We start from the raw sequence: 20,594 nt of genomic DNA, 5'->3' as shown, positions 1-20,594 counted from the left end.
TCTTCAGGAATTCTAAAAGAGTTTTGCTATTTCGTATTTCAAACTTGCCTTGTTCTCTAAATGTCTAGGAAAACTTGTAAAGCTTTTCCATTAAGGGCCCCATGTGTTAGTGGATTTTGGGTGTTGTTTTTAAGGCTGACTTCCCAATTTCCTACTGTGCCCTCAAACTGCTTCTTCAGCTCTTTGTAAACTTTTGTATTTCCCCTTGTCTTAATTTAAGATTGACAAAACCCTAAAAAGAGAAAGAAAAAAAACATCAACTGAAGTCTTATCAACTGACACAGATAGCAGCTCAGCTGAAGACAGTGACTTTGAAGAAATGGGAAAGAACATCAAGAACATGTTGCAGAATAAGAAAACCAGTTCTCAGCTACTACGTGAACAGGAGGAGCAGGAGCGGAAGGAACTACAGAGGATGTTATTGGGTGAGGGTAGTGGCTTCACAGACAAACGAGAAAGATTAAAAGTATAAATAACTGCAAACTAATCACTGAGGCAATGCTGGAGGCAGCAGATGTAGGGATGAGTGTAGAAAGATGACCTGTAGATGAGGTAAGAAAGATGACTGCAAACTGGACTCTAGGTTGTGGTGCATAGATGGAAGAGATGCTGTCAGTCCACTGCTGTCTCTGCATCAGGCCTGGCCAAGCCAGGGCTCTTAGTGCTGTCCATCAAGTGAGCTTTCTGGGCATTCTTCATAGAGGGTAAGAGTTTTTAATACAGAATTTGAATGAATTTGGGGGTTGGTTCTTGAACCCTCTGCAATCAGTATGTCAAATTCTGTGCAAATGTGCCTTTTCTGAGATAATCCATGGCTTTCAGAAGATTTTCAGAGGAGTCTGAGCCCCTAAAAAGAGCTAAAAATTCACCAGCCAAAAATGGCAGAAGTTGAGGGTGAAGGGTGAGAGTGGCCTGAAGTGGTGTGGGATATATATATGGACTTTGGAAATGAAAAGAGGAAAAATACAAGCTGACTTTAAAATTTCTCTCTGGGCTTGCTAGGAAGATGGTGGTACCATTGATTAAAGTAGCAAATTTCAAAGAAAGAAGCAGGTTTAACATGGGGAGGTGTGGAGTTTGAGGTCCCCATGCCACTACCTAGTGTAGATGGCAAGCAGGCAACTGAAGAGTTGGCTGTAGATACAGAGAGAGAATAAAGGCTGAAGATGAAGGTTTACGTAACTGTTCTCACTCATAGTAGTCTTTTCCTTTGTTTTCTCCTCTTTGTTAGAACTTTGTGTAATTTTGTTGTTTTGACTACCTTATAAAGATGTAATAAAGCCTCTTCACCAGTGTGGTCCTGGATCAGCTGTATCTACATCGCATGGGAGCTTGTAAGTAATGCAGAAATCTCAGGGCTCACCACAAACCTACTGATTAGATTCTGTATTTTAACAAGATCCTCAGGTGATTCCTACTCATTCATAATTAAAGTTTGAGAAGGATACTCTGGACTTGTTTCTGTGGTGCGTGGGTACTTTTTTTTTTTTATTAAGGTATCCTTGATATACAATCTTATGCTCAGGTTTCACATGAGCAACATTGTGGCTAGTACATTCCCCCCATTAAGTCCCCACCACATGTCCCATTACAGTCACTGTCCATCAGCATAGTAAGATGCTATAGAGTAATTACTTGCCATCTCTGTGCTATATACTTCCTTCCCCGTGCCCCCCACTACATTCGGTGCACTAATCATAATGCCCCTTAATCCCCTTGCACTCCCTTCACACCGACACTCCCCAGTCCCTTTCTCTTTGGTAACTGTTAGTCCATTGCTGTTTTGCTCCTTTTTCTTTGTTGTTATATTCCACAGATGAATGAAATCATTTGGTACTTGTCTTCAGCTGGCTTATATCACTGAGCATATACCCTATTGGTCTGTCCATGATGCAAATGGTAGGATTTGTTTTCTTCTTATGTCTAACTAATATTCCATTGTGTATATGTACCACACCTTCTTTATCCATTTATCTACTGATGAGCACTTAGGTTGCTTCCATAGGTTGGCTATTGTATGTTATATTGTGCTGTGATAAACATCAGGGAGCAAAGGCCTTTTTTATTTTTTATTATGGTACCATTAATCTACAATTACATAAGGAACTTTATGTTTACTAGACTCCTTCCATCCCCAAGTACCCCCATATACGCCATTACAGATGCTGTCCATCAGCATAGTAAGATGCTGTAGAATCACTACTTGTCTTCTCTGTGTTGCACAGCCCTCCCCATTTTGCCCCCCCACATTACACATGCTAATCATAATGCCCCCTTTATTTTCCCCACCCCTTATCCCTCCCTTCCCACTCATCCTCCCCAGTCCCTTTCTGTTTGGGAACTGTTAGTCTGTTCTTGGTTTCTGTGAGTCTGCTGCTGTTTTGCTCCTTCAGATTTTTTCTTTGTTCTTATACTCCACAGATGAGTGAAATCATCTGATACTTGTCTTTCTCCGCCTGGCTTATTTCACTACTCTCTAGTCCCATCCATGTTTTTGCAAATGATAGATTTGTTTTCTTATGGCTGAATAATATTCCATTGTGTATATGTACCACATCTTGTTCATCCATTCATCTACCAATGGACACTTAGGTCGCTTCCATTTGTTGGCTATTGTAAATAGTACTGCGATAAACATACAGATGCACCTGTCTTTTTCAAACTGTGCTGTGGCATTCTTAAGGTAAATTCCTAGTAGTGGAATTCTTGGATCAAATGGTATTTCTATTTTGAGTTTTTTGAGGAACCTCCATACTGCTTTCCACAATGGTTGAAGTAATTTACATTCCCACCAGCAGTGTAGGAGGGTCCCCTTTCAACTCATCTTGACCAGCATTTGTTGTTCTTAGTCTTTTGGATGCTGGCCATCCTTACTGGTGTGAGGTGATACCTCATTGTGGCTTTAATTTGTATTTCTCTGATGACTAGGGATGTGGAGCATCTTTTCATGTGTCCGTTGGCCATCTGAAATTATTCTTTGGAGAACTGACTGTTAGGCTCCTCTGCCCATTTTTTAATTGGATTATTAGCTGTTTGTTTGTTGAGGTGCATGAGCTCTTTATATATTTTGGATGTCAACCCTTTATCGGATCTGAAATTTATGAATATATTCCCATACTGTATGATGCCTTTTTGTTCTATTGGTGATTTCCTTTGCTGTACAGAAGCTCTTCAGCTTGATATAGTCCCACTTGTTCATTTTTGCTTTTGTTTCCCTTGCCTGGGAGATATGTCCATGAAGAAGTCGCTCATGTTTATGTCGAAGAGATTTTTGCCTATGTTATTTTCTAACAGTTTTATGGCCTCATGACTTACATTCAGGTCTTTGATCCATTGTGAATTTACTTTTGTGTATGGGGTTAGACAGTGATCCAGTTTCATTCTCTTATGTATAACTGTCCAGTTTTGCCAACACCAGCTGTTGAAGAGGCTGTCATTTCCCCATTGTATGTCCATGGCTACTTTATTGTATATTAATTGTCCATATATTTTTGGGTTGATATCTGGACTCTGTATTCTGTTCCATTGGATTGTGGGTCTGTTCTTGTACCAGGACCAAATTGTCTTAATTACTGTGGCTTTCTGGTAGAGCTTGAAGTTGGAAAGCGAGATCCCCCCCTGGTTTATTCTTCCTTCTCAGCATTGCTTTGGCTATACTGGGTCTTTTGTGGTTCCATATGAATTTTAAAACTATTTGTTCCAGTTTGTTGAAGAATGCTGTTGGTATTTTGATAGGGATTGCATTGAATCTGTAGATTACTTTAGGTAGGATGTCCAATTTAGCAATATTAATTCCTAGCCAAGGGCATGGGATGAGTTTCCATTTGTTAGTGTTCTCTTTAATTTCTCTTAAGAGTGTCTTGTAGTTTTCAGGGTATAGGTCTTTCACTTCCTTGTTTAGGTTTATTCCTAGGAATTTTATTCTTTTTTGATGCAATTGTGAATGGAAAGGTTTTCCTGATTTCTCTTTCTGCTAATTCATCATTAACATGTAGGAAAGCAACTGATTTCTGTGTATTAATTTTGTATCCTGCAGCTTTGCTAAATTCAGGTATTTGTTCTAGTAGTTTTGGAGTGGAATCTTTAGGGATTTTTATGTACAATATCATGTCATCTGCAAATAGTGACAGTTTGACTTCTTCTTTGCCAGTCTGAATGCCTTGTATTTCTTTGTTTTGTCTGATTACCATGGCTAGGACCTCCCATACTATGTTGAATAACAGTGGGGAGAGTGGGCATCGTGTCTTGTTCCCGATCTCAGAGGAAAAGCTTTCAGCTTCTCACTGTTTTAAGTATGATGTTGTCTGTGTGTTTGTCATACATGGCCTTTATTATGTTGAGGTACTTTCCCTCTATACCCATTTTTTGGAGATCTTTTATCATGAATGGACATTGAATTTTGTCGAATGCTTTTTCAGCGTCTATGGAGATGATCATGTGGTTTTTGTCCTTTTTGTTGATGTGGTGGATGATGTTGATGGATTTTTGAATGTTGTACTCTACTTGCTCCCCAGAGATAAACACCACTTGATTATGGTGTATGATGTTTGTGATGTATTTTTGAATTCGGTTTGCTAATATTTTGTTGAGAATTTTTGCATCTATGTTTATCAGAGATATTGGTTTGTAGTTTTCTTTTTTTGTGGGGTGTTTGCCTGGTTTTAGTATTAGAGTAATGCTGGATTCATAGAATGTTTGGAAGTATTCCCTCCTCTCCTGTTTTTAGGAAAACTTTAAGGAGAATGGGTATTATATCTTCTCTATATGTCTAATTCAACAGTGAATACATCTGGCTCAGGAGTTTTGTTCTTGGGTAGTTGTTTGATGACTGATTCAATTTTGTTGCTGGTAATCAGTCTGTTTAGATTTTCTGTTTCTTCCTTGGTTAACCTTGGAAGATTGTATTTTTCTAGGAAGTTGTCCATTTCTTCTAGGTTTTCTAGCTTGTTAGCATGTAGATTTTCATAGTATTCTCTCATGATTCTTTGTATTTCTGTGGGGTCCATCATGATTTTTTCTTTCTCATTTCGGATTCTGTTGATGTGTGCAGTATCTCTTTTTCTCTTAGTTAGTCTGGCTGGGGGTTTATCCATTTTGTTTACTTTCTCAGAGAACCAGCGCTTGGTTTCATTGAGTCTTTTCTATTGTTTAATTCTTCTCAATTTTATTTTTTCTCTTATCTTTATTACGTCCCTCCTTCTGCTGACTTTGGGCCTCATTTGTTCTTCCTTTTCCAGTTTCAATAATTGTGACTTTAGACTATTCATTTGGGGTTGTTCTTCCTTCCTTAAATGGGACTGGATTGCTATATAGTTTCCTCTTAGCTTTTCTGCGTCCCACAGAAGTTCGGGCTTTGTGCTGTTGTCATTTGTCTCCATATATTGCTGGATCTCTGTTTTAATTTGCTCATTGATTCATTGATTATTTAAGAGCATGTTGTTAAGCCTCCTTGTGATTGTGAACCTTTTTGTTTTCTTTGTACAATTTATTTCTAGTTTTATACCTTTGTGGTCTGAGAAACTGGTTTGTACAATTTCAGTCTTTTTGAATATACTGAGGCTTCTTTTGTGGCCTAGTATGTGGTCTATTCTGCAAAATGTTCCATGTGCACTTGAGACGAATGTGTATTCTGCTGCTTTTGGGAGTAGAGTTCTGTTGATGTCTGTTAGGTCCATCTGTTCTAATGTGTTGTTCAGCGCCTCTCTCTCCTTATTTTCTTCCTGGTTCATCTCTCTTCAGAGTGAGTGGAGTGCTGTAAGTGTCCTAGAATGAATGCATTGCATTCTATTTCCTCTTTAATTCTGTTAGTATTTGCTTCACATATGTATGTGCCCTGTGTTCGGTGCATAGATATTTTTAATGCCTTTATCTTCTTGTTGGATTGACCCCTTTATCATTATGTAATGCCCTTCTTTTTCTCTTGTGAGTTTCTTTGTTTTGAAGTCTATTTTGTCTCATACAACTACTGCATCTCCTGCCTTTTTCTCCCTATTAGTTGCATGAAATATCTTTTTCCACCCTGCACTTTTAGTCTGTGTATATCGGTGGCTTTAAAGTGAGCCTCTTTTATGCAGCATGTAGATGGGTCTTGTTTTTAATCCATTCTGTGATTCTGTGTCCTTTGATTGGTGCATTCAGTCCTTTTACATTTAGGGCGATTATCGATAGGTATGTGCTTATTGCTATTGCAGGCTTTAGATTCATGGTTACCAAAGGTTCAATGATAACTTCCTTACTATCTAAAAGTCTTGACTCACTTAATATGCTATTACAAACACAATCTAAAAGTTCTCTTTTTTTCCTCCTCCTTTGTCTTCCTCCTCCATTCTTTATATATTATGTATCATATTCGGTACTCTTTGACTCTCCATTGAATGACTTTGGACATAGTGCAGTTAATTTTGCATTTGTTTAGTAATTAACAGTTCTACTTTCTTTACTGTGGTTTTATTACCTCTGGTAACAACTATTAAACCTTAGGAATACTGCCATCTGTAGCAGTCCCTCCAAAATACATTGTAGAGATTGTTTGTGGGAGGTAAATTCTCTCAGCATTTACTTTTCTCCAAATTGTTTAATCCCTCCTTCAAATTTAAATGATAATCTTGCTGGATAAAGTATTCTTGGTTTGAGGCCATTCTACTTCATTGCATTAAATACATCATGCCACTCCCTTCTGGCCTGTAAGGTTTCTGCTGAGAACTATGATGATAGCTTGATGGGCCTTCCTTTGTATGTGATCTTATTTCTCTGTCTGGCTGCTTTTAATAGTCTGTCCTTGTCCTCTATCTTTGCCATTTTAATTACTATATTGTCTTGGTGTTGTCTTCCTTGGGTCCCTTGTGCTGGGTGATCTGTGCACCTCCATGGCCTGAGAGACTATGTCCTTACCCAGTTTGGGGAAGTTTCCAGCAATTATCTCCTCAAGACAGTTTCTATCCCTTTTTATCTCTCTTCTTCTTCTGGTACCCCTATAAGGCAAATATTGTTCCATTTGGATTGGCACACAGTTGTCTCTATATTCTTTCATTCTTAGGGATCCTTTATTCTCTATGTGCCTCAGTTTCTTTGTATTCCTGTTTTCTAGTTTCTGTTTCATTTATCTTCTCCTCCACTGTATCTAAACTGCTTTTAACAGCTTCCACTGTGGTCATCAACAATTGCATCTCCCACCAGAATTCATTCTTGAGATCTTGAATATTTTTCTGTACCTCCATGAGCATCTTAATGATTTTTATTTTGCTCTCTGTTTCAGGAAGATTCATGAGGTCGATGTCATTTAAATCTTTCTCAGGTGTTGGCTTTATAATTTTCCTTGGAACCAGGTTCCTTTCGTGTTTCATGTTTGTATATGGCGCTCTCTAGTGCCCAGAAGCTCTAGTGTCTGGAGCTGCTCAGCCCCTGAAGTAATGTCATGGGTTGCAGGGGAGTGATATTGGTGCCTGGGGGGAGGAAAGAGCTGTGTCCTGCTTCCCAGCTGCTATGCCTGTCTCCACTGCCTGAACCAGTGGGCTGAGCACACAGATGAAAGTGTCTATGCTTTGCGTCTGTAGTTGATGTAAATGGATCTCCCTCTGTCTGGCCTAATGGCAGAGTTGGGTTTGCCAGTTTGCAAGTCAGGTGGGGCTGGCTGGGAGAAAGGCACACTTGGGTGCATATCACTGAGGGGGTCCTTGATGGTGCGTAGGCAGCCAGGAAGCTGGAGCACCTAAGGACTGTGAAACCTCCCAACCTGCTGGGCAGAGTGTATCCAGACAATTTTGTCTACTTTCCTTTCTCCTGAGCAGTAAGCTCTGTGCAATCCTTGTCCCTTTAGCAGCCCTCTTGCCAAGGGTTTCCTTGTTAGGAAGCTTCTCAGACTGCCCACCTTTCTTTTGTCACCGAGCAGCTGGGTAAGGATCCCTGCTTTCCACAAGCTGCTGGAATCTCAGTCTCTCCAGGAATTCTGCCTGTCTTAGCTTTCCAACCTCCTAATTGTGGGAGTACCCTGCAAACACCATAAAATGTAGATTTGTGCTCACAGAGCAGATCTCCCGAGTTAGGTATTCAGCAGTCCCAGGCCTCCATTCCCTCTCTGCTCCGTTTCTGTTCCTCCTGCTGGTGAGGTGGGGTGTTGTAAGGGCCATGGTCCCACTGGGCCACAGTTTTGGTACATTATCCTGTTCTGGGAGGTCTGCTCTTTTCTCCAGTTGTATGTAGTCTGGTGTAGTCCTGTTTCCTATTGGTCTTTCAGGATTTCTTGAATTTATTATATGCAGCTTTAGGAGGAAACCTCTGTCTCACCTCTCACGCTGCCATCTTTAATCCTCCTTCCTGAAGTTCTTCTTTGGAGAAGTGTCAGTTCAGATCCTATGCCCATCTTTTAATCGGGTTAGTTGCTTTTTGTGTGTTAAGGCATGTGGGTTCTTTATTTATTTTGGATGATAACTCCTTGTCTCATACGTCATTTATGAATATATTCTCCCATACTGTAGGATGCCTTTTTGTTCTACTGATGGTGTCCTTTGCTGTACAGAAGCTTTTTAGTTTGAAGTACTCCTACTTGTTCTTTTTTGCTTTTGTTTCCCTTGCCTGAGGAGATGTGTTCATAAACAAGTTACTAATGTTTATATTCAAGAGAGTTTTGCTTATGTTTTTATCTAAGTTTTATGGTTTCATGACTTCATTCAGGTCTTTGATCCATTCAGGTTTACTTTTGTGTATGGAGTTAGACAGTAATCCAGTTTCATTCTTTTAGATGTGGCTGTCCAGTTTTGCCAGCACCATCTGTTGAAGAGGCTGTCATTTCCCTATTGTATGCCCATGGCTCCTTTATCACATATTAATTGGCCATATATGTGTGGGTTTATATCTGGGCTCTCTGTTCTAGTCTATTGATCTATGGCTCTGTTCTTATGCCAGTAGCAGATTGTCTTGATGACTTTGGCTTTGTAGTAGAGCTTGAAGTTGGGGAGCGTAATCCCCCCTGCTTTATTCTTCCTTCTAAGGATTACTTTGGATATTTGGTTTCTTTTGTGGTTCCATATGAATTTTAGAACTATTTGGTCTAGTTCATTGAAAAATGCTCTAAGTGTTTTGATAGGGATTTCATTGAATCTGGGTACTTTTCTTACGATGATCATCAGCTGTTTCCTGCTTTGACTTTTCTCTTGTGCTATTCAGAGGAATGAGAATATACCTCTTGCTGCTCTGTCACCTATAACAACATGTAGTTTTTGGAGAACTTTTCAGATTTTGTACTTATAAAAACAGGAACACTGACGGTGGTAAAGTGAAGTCATGAAAAGACAAATCAATGTATTTGGGGGGCTGGTGGTGACTTTGGTTCTTTCTGTAGAGCCATGGTTTTGTGGCATGTAGAGCTTCAGTGTCTCTACCAAATCCCAAGAAAATGGCTCTTTGAGTCATAGGGGTAGTTTGTCGAAATCTATTTCTGCCTTGCAGCAGCAGCAGGAAACAATCACAGAGACAATGACACAGCTTCTGTGACTAGCCTGAACTCTTCTGCCACTGGCCGTTGTCTTAAGATTTATCGCACATTTCAAGATGAAGAAGGGAAAGAGTGTGTTCGCTGTGAGATAGTTAGAAAGACAGCTGTCATCGATGCCTATGTGCGTATACAGAACACAAAAGATGAGGAATTCATGTGAGTTTAATTCACCAGCGTGGTGTGGTAAGGAGAATGAGAAGAATGCTGGGGAATTGGGGTAAGGGTGGGTGCTTCAGTTCTAGAAACTGTTTTCTGTACCATTTTCCCTAGAAATCTGTTAACTGGGAGCAGTCTTGTCTTCATTTACATCTTTGGGTTTGAAGCCAAATATCACGGGGAGAACTCCAAATATGCCACCAAAAAGGCATGCTTTCAGTCCCCCCTGGGTCCTTTGCATTTTAGTTGTTTGGTTGTTAAAAATATTAGGGTTTACTCACAAATTCTCATTCTGGGAGAGAGGCCTCTGTGCCTGTGCAAGGCTGATGATTAAGGGAGATGGGAATGCCAGGTACTCCCTTGTTTTTCCCTCTGGATGGATTACTTTAGTTTTGAGATGTTCAGCTAATAGAACAGTCTTGTTAGTTAAAGTGCCCATGGTTCTGTGATATTTTTCTCTTTGTTGTTAGTCAGAAATTTACCCTTTTTGATGAGCAGCATAGAGAAGAGATGAGAAAAGAACGGTGCAGGATTCAAGATCAGCTGAGGCGGTTTAAGAGGAACCAGGAAAACGAGAAGCTGAAGGGCCCTCCTGAGAAGCCCCCAAAAATGAAGGAGCATCCTGGCCTAAAAGTAAGTATGATGTGGCATGATCATAAAGAAGAAAGCAACCTTTCCCTTTAGCTTTTGGTATCCTCCCTTACTGGGAATGAGGACAGTGTCATGGAAAGCTAGTTTCAAATGATGTGGCTGCTTGGGTGTTAACAGTACTGGTGTGACTGATACTGATACCACCAATTTGGTGCCCTTGGGGGTAATTTTATACTTCGTCTGTTGGAAGAATTTTCTAGGAGTTGAGATAGGTTTGGTAGATTTTTTTTTTACATGCATGTTCATGTACTTAGATACATATTTACACACACATGTATCTTATTTTTAAATTTTACAAATCAACAGAAGCAACAGAAAAAAACACAATACGGGTTGCTTTGCATAACCCAGATGGTACTGTACAATGTAGCTATAATATGACTCATAAAATGAGGCAAATATGGTACAATGGAAAGAGCCATGGACTTGGAAACAAGATCTGGACTCAGGTTCTGGTTTTACCATTTGATAGCTCTGTGACCTTAACCTCCTCAAGCCTATTTTCTATGAAATGACACCTGTTCCACAGTGTTGTTGTATTAAGTGACCTAATATATGAGAAGCACTTTATAAACTGTTAAATTCTTGATAGATATAAACTGCTGTTATGTGTACTGAGGTCATTAGTATTTTAGTGTTTCTTTCTTGTAGGTGACATGATATAAACGTGACACAGTACTGACCTCAGTTTTTCTTATTATGGTATTATTGATATCTGAAGGCTTCACTTAAAAAACAATCTGGTTACTACATTTGCCCATATTGAGTCTCCCCCATTACCCCATTGTAGTCACTGTCCCTCAGTGTATTAAGATGCCACAGAGTCACTGCTTGTCTTCTCTGTGCTACATTGAGTACCGGCCACATTTTATAGATGAAACTGAGGTCAGTTTCAAAACTGAGATGGAGACTTGGTATTATTGAGCCTTTTCCTTTTGGCTGAGAATATACCCATGCTAGCTGCCTATGCGGCTGAATGCAGCCTTGGGCCAGCCTTGGACTTCCAACAGCCTTTCTCCTGCATGTTTGACATTATCAATGTTTACAACTTAAACTGGGAGTGAAAATCCTCTCCCTTTTCTTCCTCACTTGATTTTTAAAGAAATCATCGGTCTCTGTATTTCATTTTATTTTTAATGTATCAGTTCCATACATGCACTTTTGTCTGGTGGTTTCTGGTTGAAAGGCCTATAACAATTCTATTAGAAAAAAGTTCTGAACCTGCCTTTGTTTCTCTCCTGGCTTGCATATATTTTTTAACACTAGCATGCAGCCTACTTACTCCTGTCATGTTGATACTTTTCTTTTTGCAGCAGAAATGTGGGGCTTGTGGTGCCATTGGGCACAGGAGAACAAACAAATTCTGCCCCCCCTATTATCAAACAAATGCCCCACCTTCCAACCCTGTTGCCATGACTGAGGAGCAGGAGAAGGAGTTGGAAAAGACAGTCATTCATAGTGATAATGAAGAACTTATTAAGGTTGAAGGGACCAAGATTGTTTTGGGGAAACAGCTAATTGAGAGGTAAGGGAAAGCAGATCTATTGGAGGCTGATGACACTGATGGGTGGCAGGGGTGGATGTGATGTGTTTTCTGCAGTTAACATTGATGGACTTTCCTCAGTAATGAAAATTAGTCTTTTGTCATGAACCACTCAAGTTCCACGAATTACCATTGGATGTGCTAACCAACTTTCCTGAGTCTCAGTTTCCTTATTTACAAAAGAGAGCTACCCATACCAGGGTACCTATGAAGATAAACTGAGAGGGACTATATAGAACATGTAGAACAGTGCCTGACATATTATAGATGCTCTTCCTATTCTACTTGCCAGCACTGGTAATATTCTTAAGGTCCCTAACCACAGTATTCTGATAGTGAACCATCCAAATAGATCAAGGAGACATAAACGATGCTTGTATGTACCTGTCTCTTGCCCTCAGAGAATTTGATATTGATAATCAAGTGGAGAAGTTTTTAATGAAAAAAGATTATCCCCCTAACTTTATAGTTTGAAATTGGAAACCTACAGAAAGTTGGAAGAAGAATACAGTATACTAGTCCTTTAAACTCATCAACTGTTAAAACTTTTGTCACATTTGCTTCATCTTAAATCTGAACCGTGTTTTTCCTGAACCATTTGGAAGTAAGTTGCTGGCATCATGACATTTTAGTCATGAACTCTTTCACACACATCTTCTAATAAGGACATACCATAATACTGTTATTACAGCTAGGAAAATTAACACTGATTAAATCATATCTGATATTCAGTATTCAGAGTTCCCTGGTTGTCTCAATGCTCTATTGCATATCCTCTGTGCAGGATCCAATCCCAGTTCAAACATTAAGCATTTTGAGTGTCTCTCAGTCTAGAACTGTCCTCTGCACCTGTTTTGTTTTTCATGTCATGTCTCTGGCAAGGTTAGTACACAGGTAATATTATGTACTTACTACACCACATCAGGAAGCACATTATGTCAGGTTTTCTCATGATTTTTTATCTTGTTAAAGTGATCCTGCAGATCCCGCTGTAATAAATATGTTTTTCCCTTTGTAATTAATAAGAGGGTGAATAATCTGTTCCCAAACAATCTTTCTCTTAGTAGGTTTAGCATTGATGATTGTTTCTTAACTCAATTGTTTTGTTAGGAGTTGCAAAACAGTGGTTTTTGTATGTAGCATTCTTCCCGCGTTAACTGGCATGCTCTAAAGAAGAGTTTTCCCTCCCTTTTGTTTGAGTATTACTATGGATTCTGAAGTTCTTTCCTTTGTAAGCTTAATGTTTTGTAACTCATTAACATCATTATTAATTTTGATGTTCATATTGTCTTAAACTTTATCTTGCTATATCCTTTGTCCTTTTGAAATGACCCTATAAATCTTTGGGAAGTTCTTGTCTTTCTGACACAAGATGTTCTAGGCTGTCCTTGAAATTTCCCTGTCCAAGACCTAGAGTCAGCCAGTTTTCCAAGGAGATGTGGTTCCTTTTATCAGGGAATGGTATTTAGAAAACCAAGATCTAGATGTTAGGTATGCTCATTGCCACTAAGATAACATTGCTTCTAGGATTTTAGTAGACAGAACTAGGAAGTGTACATATATCTGTTAATCACAACTTCATTATGATACCTCTAATTCAGATTCTTCTTCATCTTCCCCCATTCCATTTTGTATCCTTCCTGTCATTCCCAACATCAACATATTTATTCATTTTCTCTGTTCTTAATATAGTTTGAGAATTACAAAACTAATACCTCTACTAACAACAAATATATGAAGTAGATTTATGGTGTTTTCTGTAGTTTGTTGTCCTTGGACTGTATGTCACTGAAGTTGTGCAGTCACGGTATGATACTCAAAATATATTCGAATTCTTTTTCGTGTGTAATTTCTTTATGAATTTGATATAGTTATAGTCATTTGTTTTTTTATTGAGGTAAAATTGGTATATGACATCATATAAGTTTCAGGTGTACAACATTTTAACTTGATATTTATATCGTGATCACCACCATAAGTCTTGTTCCTATCTATCACCATACAATTTGTTTCTGTTTCTATTAAGTTTTGGGATCTTTTTTCCATCCTTGTTGATTTATGTTTTTGGTATCTGTAACAGTCATGTTTTGCAGCACATTAGAAAAGGAGAATGTAGTATCTTGATCCCATACAATGGAAGGGAAGAAGGTGGGTTTTTTTTTTTTTTGAAGGGTAGTTGACAAACAGTATTACATTACATTAGTTTCAAGTGTACAACACAGTGGTAGAACATTTATATACATAATTCTAGGTTCCAGCTATCACCCTACCAAGCTGTTACAATATCTTGACTATATTCCTTATGCTATACATTACATCCCGGTTACTTATTTATTTTACCATTGGAAGTCTATCCTTTTTTTTTTTTTTTGTGAGGGCATCTCTCAAATTTATTGATCAAATGGTTGTTAACGACAATAAAATTCTGTATAGGGGAGTCACTGCTCAATGCACAATCATTAATCCACCCCAAGCCTAATTTTCATCAGTCTCCAATCTTCTGAGGCATAACAAACAAGTTCTTACATGTAGAACAAATTCTTACATAATGAATAAGTTACATAGTGAACAGTACAAGGGCAGTCATCACAGAAACTTTCGGTTTTGCTCATGCATTATGAACTCCAAACAGTCAGTTCAAATATGAATACTCATTTGGTTTTTATACTTGATTTATATGTGGATACCACATTTCTCTCTTTATTATTATTATTTTTAATAAAATGCTGAAGTGGTAGGTAGAAACAAGATAAAGGTAGAAAACATAGTTTAGTGTTGTAAGAGAGCAAATGAAGATGATCAGGTGTGTGCCTGTAGACTGTGTGGTAATCCAAGCTAGACCAGGGCAATAAAACATCCACATATGCAGAAGATTTCTCTCAGAACAGGGGGGTGAGGTTCTAAGCCTCACCTCTGTTGATCCCCAATTTCTCACCTGATGGCCCCCCTGCGACTGTGCCTGTCTTAGGTTGTTCCTCCCTTGAGGAATCTTACCCGTCTCTGGCTAACCAGTCATCTTCAGGGGCCATACAGGGAAATGTAAAGTTGGTAAGTGAGAGAGAAGCCTTATGGTTTGAAAAGGTTAGCTTTTTACTTCTTTGCATATTTATGCCCTGTGGCTTCTATGCCCAGCATTTGTCTTGAGGTATCTTTACCACTTGGAAGAATCATGATACTCGGTAAATTTGATATGAGGCACGAATTCTATTTAAGGGTTGTAATTAGGAAGGAAGAAGAAAAGCTATAGAAGTAGCCGGCGGAAGAAAACATAGGAAGATTGATTATTTCTTTGACATATCTTCTTGTAGAGTAACTTCAGCATGTATAGGTTTTAAGCTACTACTTAAATTGCGCACACACATTAACATAATAGGAGTATAGTTACATAACCAAAGCATACCTGTAATTACGAGCCATCTCCAGTGAAACCAAGAAAACCAGTTAAGCACCTTAGGCATTTGTGAAAACTTATCTATGATATGGTGGATATTGTCCAACTGAACTTGAACAGTCTGAGAGAAATCAGACAAATTAAAACAACCCATTCCTGGGGACTGTTCACATGCCATATGTTCTTTTAACAGTAAATAGTCTGTAGTTGTAAGATTTTGGAGCGCTACAATTTGCACTTCTCCAAATTCTTGGTTGAGTTCCAACAGTATAGATCCAGTCCAATTTTGTTGTTTTACTATATGCACAGGCCAGCTTAGATATCTCCTTCCTCATTCCGATGGCAAGTCCAGGAACTGGTGGGATGAGTGCATCTACAGCTGTAGCACTGCGTGGATCTTTGTTGGGGTTTTTTGATGATCATCTTCTGGCATGAGTCTTCCAGAGAGTGCAGATGTTGGAAGTTCTTTTTCATGTGGTATCTTAGTTCATTTTCGGGCTAGCCCAATTAGGCTTTGATCCTCTGTATAAACACAAACAGACCCTTTGCCTACACTTTTATATGCCCTTTATACCCTTGTGTAGAACTCGTTGGAGGTTACCACACAGGAACTGCCCCCCTTTTTTTTTTTTGCTTTGTTTTTGGTATCACTAATCTACACTTACATGACGAATATTATGTTTACTAGGCTCTCCCCTATACCAGGTCTCCCCTATAAACCCCTTTACAGTCACTGTCCATCAGCATAGCAAAATGTTGTAGAATCACTACTTGCCTTCTCTGTGTTGTACAGCCCTCCCTTTTCTCCTACCCCCCATGCATGTTAATCTTAATACCCCCTTACTTCTCCCCCCCTTATCCCTCCCTACCCACCCATCCTCCCCAGTCCCTTTCCCTTTGGTACCTGTCAGTCCATTCTTGAGTTCTGTGATTCTGCTGCTGTTTTGTTCCTTCAGTTTTTCCTTTGTTCTTATATTCCACAGATAAGTGAAATCATTTGGTATTTCTCTTTCTCCGCTTGGCTTGTTTCACTGAGCATAATACCCTCCAGCTCCATCCATGTTGCTGCAAATGATTGGATTTGCCCTTTTCTTATGGCTGAGTAGTATTCCATTGTGTATATGTACCACATCTTCTTTATCCATTCATCTATCGATGGACATTTAGGTTGCTTCCAATTCTTGGCTATTGTAAATAGTGCTGCGATAAACATAGGGGTGCATCCGTCTTTCTCAAACTTGATTGCTGCGTTCTTAGGGTAAATTCCTAGGAGTGCAATTCCTGGATCAAATGGTAAGTCTGTTTTGAGCATTTTGATGTACCTCCATACTGCTTTCCACAATGGTTGAACTAACTTACATTCCCACCAGCAGTGTAGGAGGGTTCCCCTTTCTCCACAGCCTCGCCAACATTTGTTGTTGTTTGTCTTTTGGATGGCAGCCATCCTTAGTGGTGTGAGGTGATACCTCACTGTAGTTTTACTTTGCATTTCTCTGATAATTAGCGATGTGGAGCATCTTTTCATGTGTCTGTTGGCCATCTGTATTTCTTTTTTGGAGAACTGTCTGTTCAGTTCCTCTGCCCATTTTTTAATTGGGTTATTTGTTTGCTGTTTGTTGAGGCGTGTGAGCTCCTTATATATTCTGGACGTCAAGCCTTTATCGGATGTGTCATTTTCAAATATATTCTCCCATACTGTAGGGATCCTTCTTGTTCTATTGATGGTGTCTTTTGCTGTATAGAAGATTTTCAGCTTAATATAGTCCCACTTACTCATTTTTGCTGTTGTTTTCCTTGCCCGGGGAGATATGTTCAAGAAGAGGTCACTCATGTTTATGTCTAAGAGGTTTTTGCCTATGTTTTCTTCCAAGAGTTTAATGGTTTCATGGCTTACATTCAGGTCTTTGATCCATTTTGAGTGTACTTTTGTATATGGGGTTAGACAATGGTCCAGTTTCATTCTCCTACATGTAGCTGTCCAGTTTTGCCAGCACCACCTGTTGAAGAGACTGTCATTTCGCCATTGTATGTCCATGGCTCCTTTATCAAATATTAATTGACCATATATGTCTGGGTTAATGTCTGGATTCTCTAGTCTGTTCCATTGGTCTGTGGCTCTGCTCTTGTGCCAGTACCAAATTGTCTTGATTACTATGGCTTTATAGTAGAGCTTGAAGTTGGGGAGTGAGATCCCCCCTGCTTTATTCTTCTTTCTCAGGATTGCTTTTGCTATTCGGGGTCTTTGGTGTTTCCATATGAATTTTTGAATTATTTGTTCCAGTTCATTGAAGAACGTTGCTGGTAGTTTCATAGGGATTGCATCAAATCTGTATATTGCTTTGGGCAGGATGGCCATTTTGACGATATTAATTCTTCCTAGCCACGAGCATGGGATGAGTTTCCATCTGTTAGTGTCCCCTTTAATTTCTCTTAAGAGTGACTTGTAGTTTTCAGAGTATAAGTCTTTCACTTCTTTGGTTAGGTTTATTCCTTCGTATTTCATTTTTTTTGATGCAATTGTGAATGGAGTTGTTTTTCTGATTTCTCTTTCTGTTGGTTCATTGTTAGTATATAGGCAAGCCACAGATTTCAGTGTGTTGATTTTTTATCCTGCAACTTTGCTGTATTCCGATATCAGTTCTAGTAGTTTTTGGGTGGAGTCTTTAGGTTTTTTTATGTACAGTATCATGTCATCTGCAAATAGTGACAGTTTAACTTCTTCTTTACCAATCTGGATTCCTTGTATTTCTTTATTTTGTCTGATTGCCGTGGCTAGGACCTCCAGTACTATGTTAAATAACAGTGGGGAGAGTGGGCATCCCTGTCTAGTTCCCGATCTCAGAGGAAATGCTTTCAGCTTCTCGCTGTTCAATATAGTGTTGGCTGTGGGTTTATCATAGATGGCCTTTATTATATTGAGGTACTTGCCCTCTATTCCCATTTTGCTGAGAGTTTTTAACATGAATGGATGTTGAACTTTGTCAAATGCTTTTTCAGCATCTATAGAGATGATCTTGTGGTTTGTGTCTTTCTTTTTGTTGATGTGGTGGGTGATGTTGATAGACTTTCGAATGTTGTACCATCCTTGCATCCCTGGGATGACTCCCACTTGGTCATGGTGTATGATCCTTTTGATGTATTTTTGAATTCGGTTTGCTAATATTTTGTTGAGTATTTTTGCATCTACGTTCATCAGGGATATTGGTCTGTAGTTTTCTTTTTTGGTGGGGTCTTTACCTGGTTTTGGTATTAGGGTGATGTTAGCTTCATAGAATGAGTTTGGGAGTATCCCCTCCTCCTCTATTTTTTGGAAAACTTTAAGGAGAATGGGTATTACATCTTCCCTGTATGTCTGATAAAATTCCGAGGTAAATCCGTCTGGCCTGGGGGTTTTGTTCTTTGTTAGTTTTTTTTTTTTTTTTTTTAAATAATTATTATTATTATTTTTTTTAATAATTATTTTTTATTGAAGGGTAGTTGACACACAGTATTACATTACATGAGTTTCAAGTGTACAACACAGTGGTAGAACATTTATATACATAATTCTAGGTTCCAGCTATCACCCTACCAGGCTGTTACAATATCTTGACTATATTCCTTATGCTATACCTTACATCCCGGTTACTAATTAATTTTACCATTGGAAGTCTGTCCTTTTTTTTTTTTTTTTTTTCTGAGGGCATCTCTCATATTTATTGATCAAATGGTTGTTAACGACAATAAAGTTCTGTATAGGGGAGTCAGTGCTCAATGCACAATCATTATTCCACCCCAAGCCTAATTTTTGTCAGTATCCAATCTTCTGAGGCATAACAAACAAGTTTTTACATGTAGAACAAATTCTTACATAATGAATAAGTTACATAGTGAACAGTACAAGGGCAGTCATCACAGAAACTTTCGGTTTTGCTCATGCATTATGAACTCCAAACAGTCAGTTCAAATATGAATACTCATTTGGTTTTTATACTTGATTTATATGTGGATACCACATTTCTCTCTTTATTATTATTATTTTTAATAAAATGCTGAAGTGGTAGGTAGATACAAGATAAAGGTAGAAAACATAGTTTAGTGTTGTAAGAGAGCACATGTAGATGATCAGGTGTGTGCCTGTAGACTATGTGTTAATCCAAGCTAGACCAGGGCAATAAAACATCCACGTATGCAGAAGATTTCTCTCAGAACAAGGGGGGTGAGGTTCTAAGCCTCACCTCTGTTGATCCCGATTTTCTCACCTGAAGGCCCCCCTGCGACTGTGCCTGTCTTAGGTTGTTCCTCCCTTGAGGAATCTTACCCGTCTCTGGCTAACCAGTCATCTTCCGGGGCCATACAGGGAAATGTGAAGTTGGTAAGTGAGAGGGAAGCCTTATTGTTTGAAAAGGTTGGCTTTTTAATTCTTTGCATATTTATGCCCTGTGGCTTCTATGCACAGCATTTGTCTTGAGGTATCTTTACCACTTGGAAGAATTATGATACTCGGTAAATTTGATATGAGGCACGAATTCTATTTAAGGGTTGTAATTAGGAAGGAAGAAGAAAAGCTATAGAAGTAGCAGGCGGAAGAAAACATGGGAAGATTGATTATTTCTTTGATATATCTTCTTGTAGAGTAACTTCAGCATGTATAGGTTTTAAGCTACTACTTAAATTGCGCACACACATTAACATAATAGGAGTATAGTTACATAACCAAAGCATATCTGTAATTACCAGCCATCTGCAGTGAAACCAAGAAAACCAGTTAGGCACTTTAGGCATTTGTGAAAACTTATCTATGATATGGTGGATATTGTCCAACTGAACTTGAACAGTCTGAGAGAAATCAGACAAATTAAAACAACCCATTCCTGGGGACTGTTCACATGCCATATGTTCTTTTAACAGTAAATAGTTTGTAGTTGTAAGACTTTGGAGCGCTACAATTTGCACTTCTCCAAATTCTTGGTTGAGTTCCAACAGTATAGATCCAGTCAAATTTGTTGTTTTACTGTATGCACAGGCCAGCTTAGATATCTCCTTCCTCATTCCCATGCAAGTCCAGGAGCTGGTGGGATGAGTGTATCTACAGCTGTAGCAGCGCGTGGATCTTTGTTGGGGTTTTTTGATGATCATCTTCTGGCATGAGTCTTCCAGAGAGTGCAGATGTTGGCAGTTCTTTTTCATATTGTATCTTAGTTCATTTTCGGGGTAGCCCAATTAGGCTTTGATCCTCTGTAGAAACACAAACAGACCCTTTGCCTACACTTTTATATGCCCTTTATACCCTTGTGTAGAACTTGTTGGAGGTTACCACACAGGAACTGCCCTTTTTTTTTTTTTTTTGCTATCACTAATCTACACTTACATGACGAATATTA

General features: G+C 38.9%; 1 protein-coding gene across 1 annotated transcript in view; it reads left to right on the top strand.

Annotated features, from left to right (window-relative positions):
* LOC130682322 (transcription initiation factor TFIID subunit 1-like) overlaps positions 1 to 20,594 on the top strand; it is a 137,471-nt gene that overhangs the window by 50,917 nt on the left and 65,960 nt on the right. The window contains 4 exon segments of the mRNA XM_057496704.1: positions 247 to 437; positions 9,445 to 9,646; positions 10,117 to 10,279; positions 11,611 to 11,822. Of these exon segments, the coding sequence (XP_057352687.1) occupies positions 247 to 437; positions 9,445 to 9,646; positions 10,117 to 10,279; positions 11,611 to 11,822 (768 nt within the window).

Source organism: Manis pentadactyla, assembly GCF_030020395.1.
Source record: "Manis pentadactyla isolate mManPen7 chromosome Y unlocalized genomic scaffold, mManPen7.hap1 SUPER_Y_unloc_6, whole genome shotgun sequence".
Classification (NCBI taxonomy): Eukaryota; Metazoa; Chordata; class Mammalia; order Pholidota; family Manidae; genus Manis; species Manis pentadactyla.
Note: the sequence above shows the minus strand (reverse complement) of the source record. Positions and strands in the feature narration are given on the sequence as shown.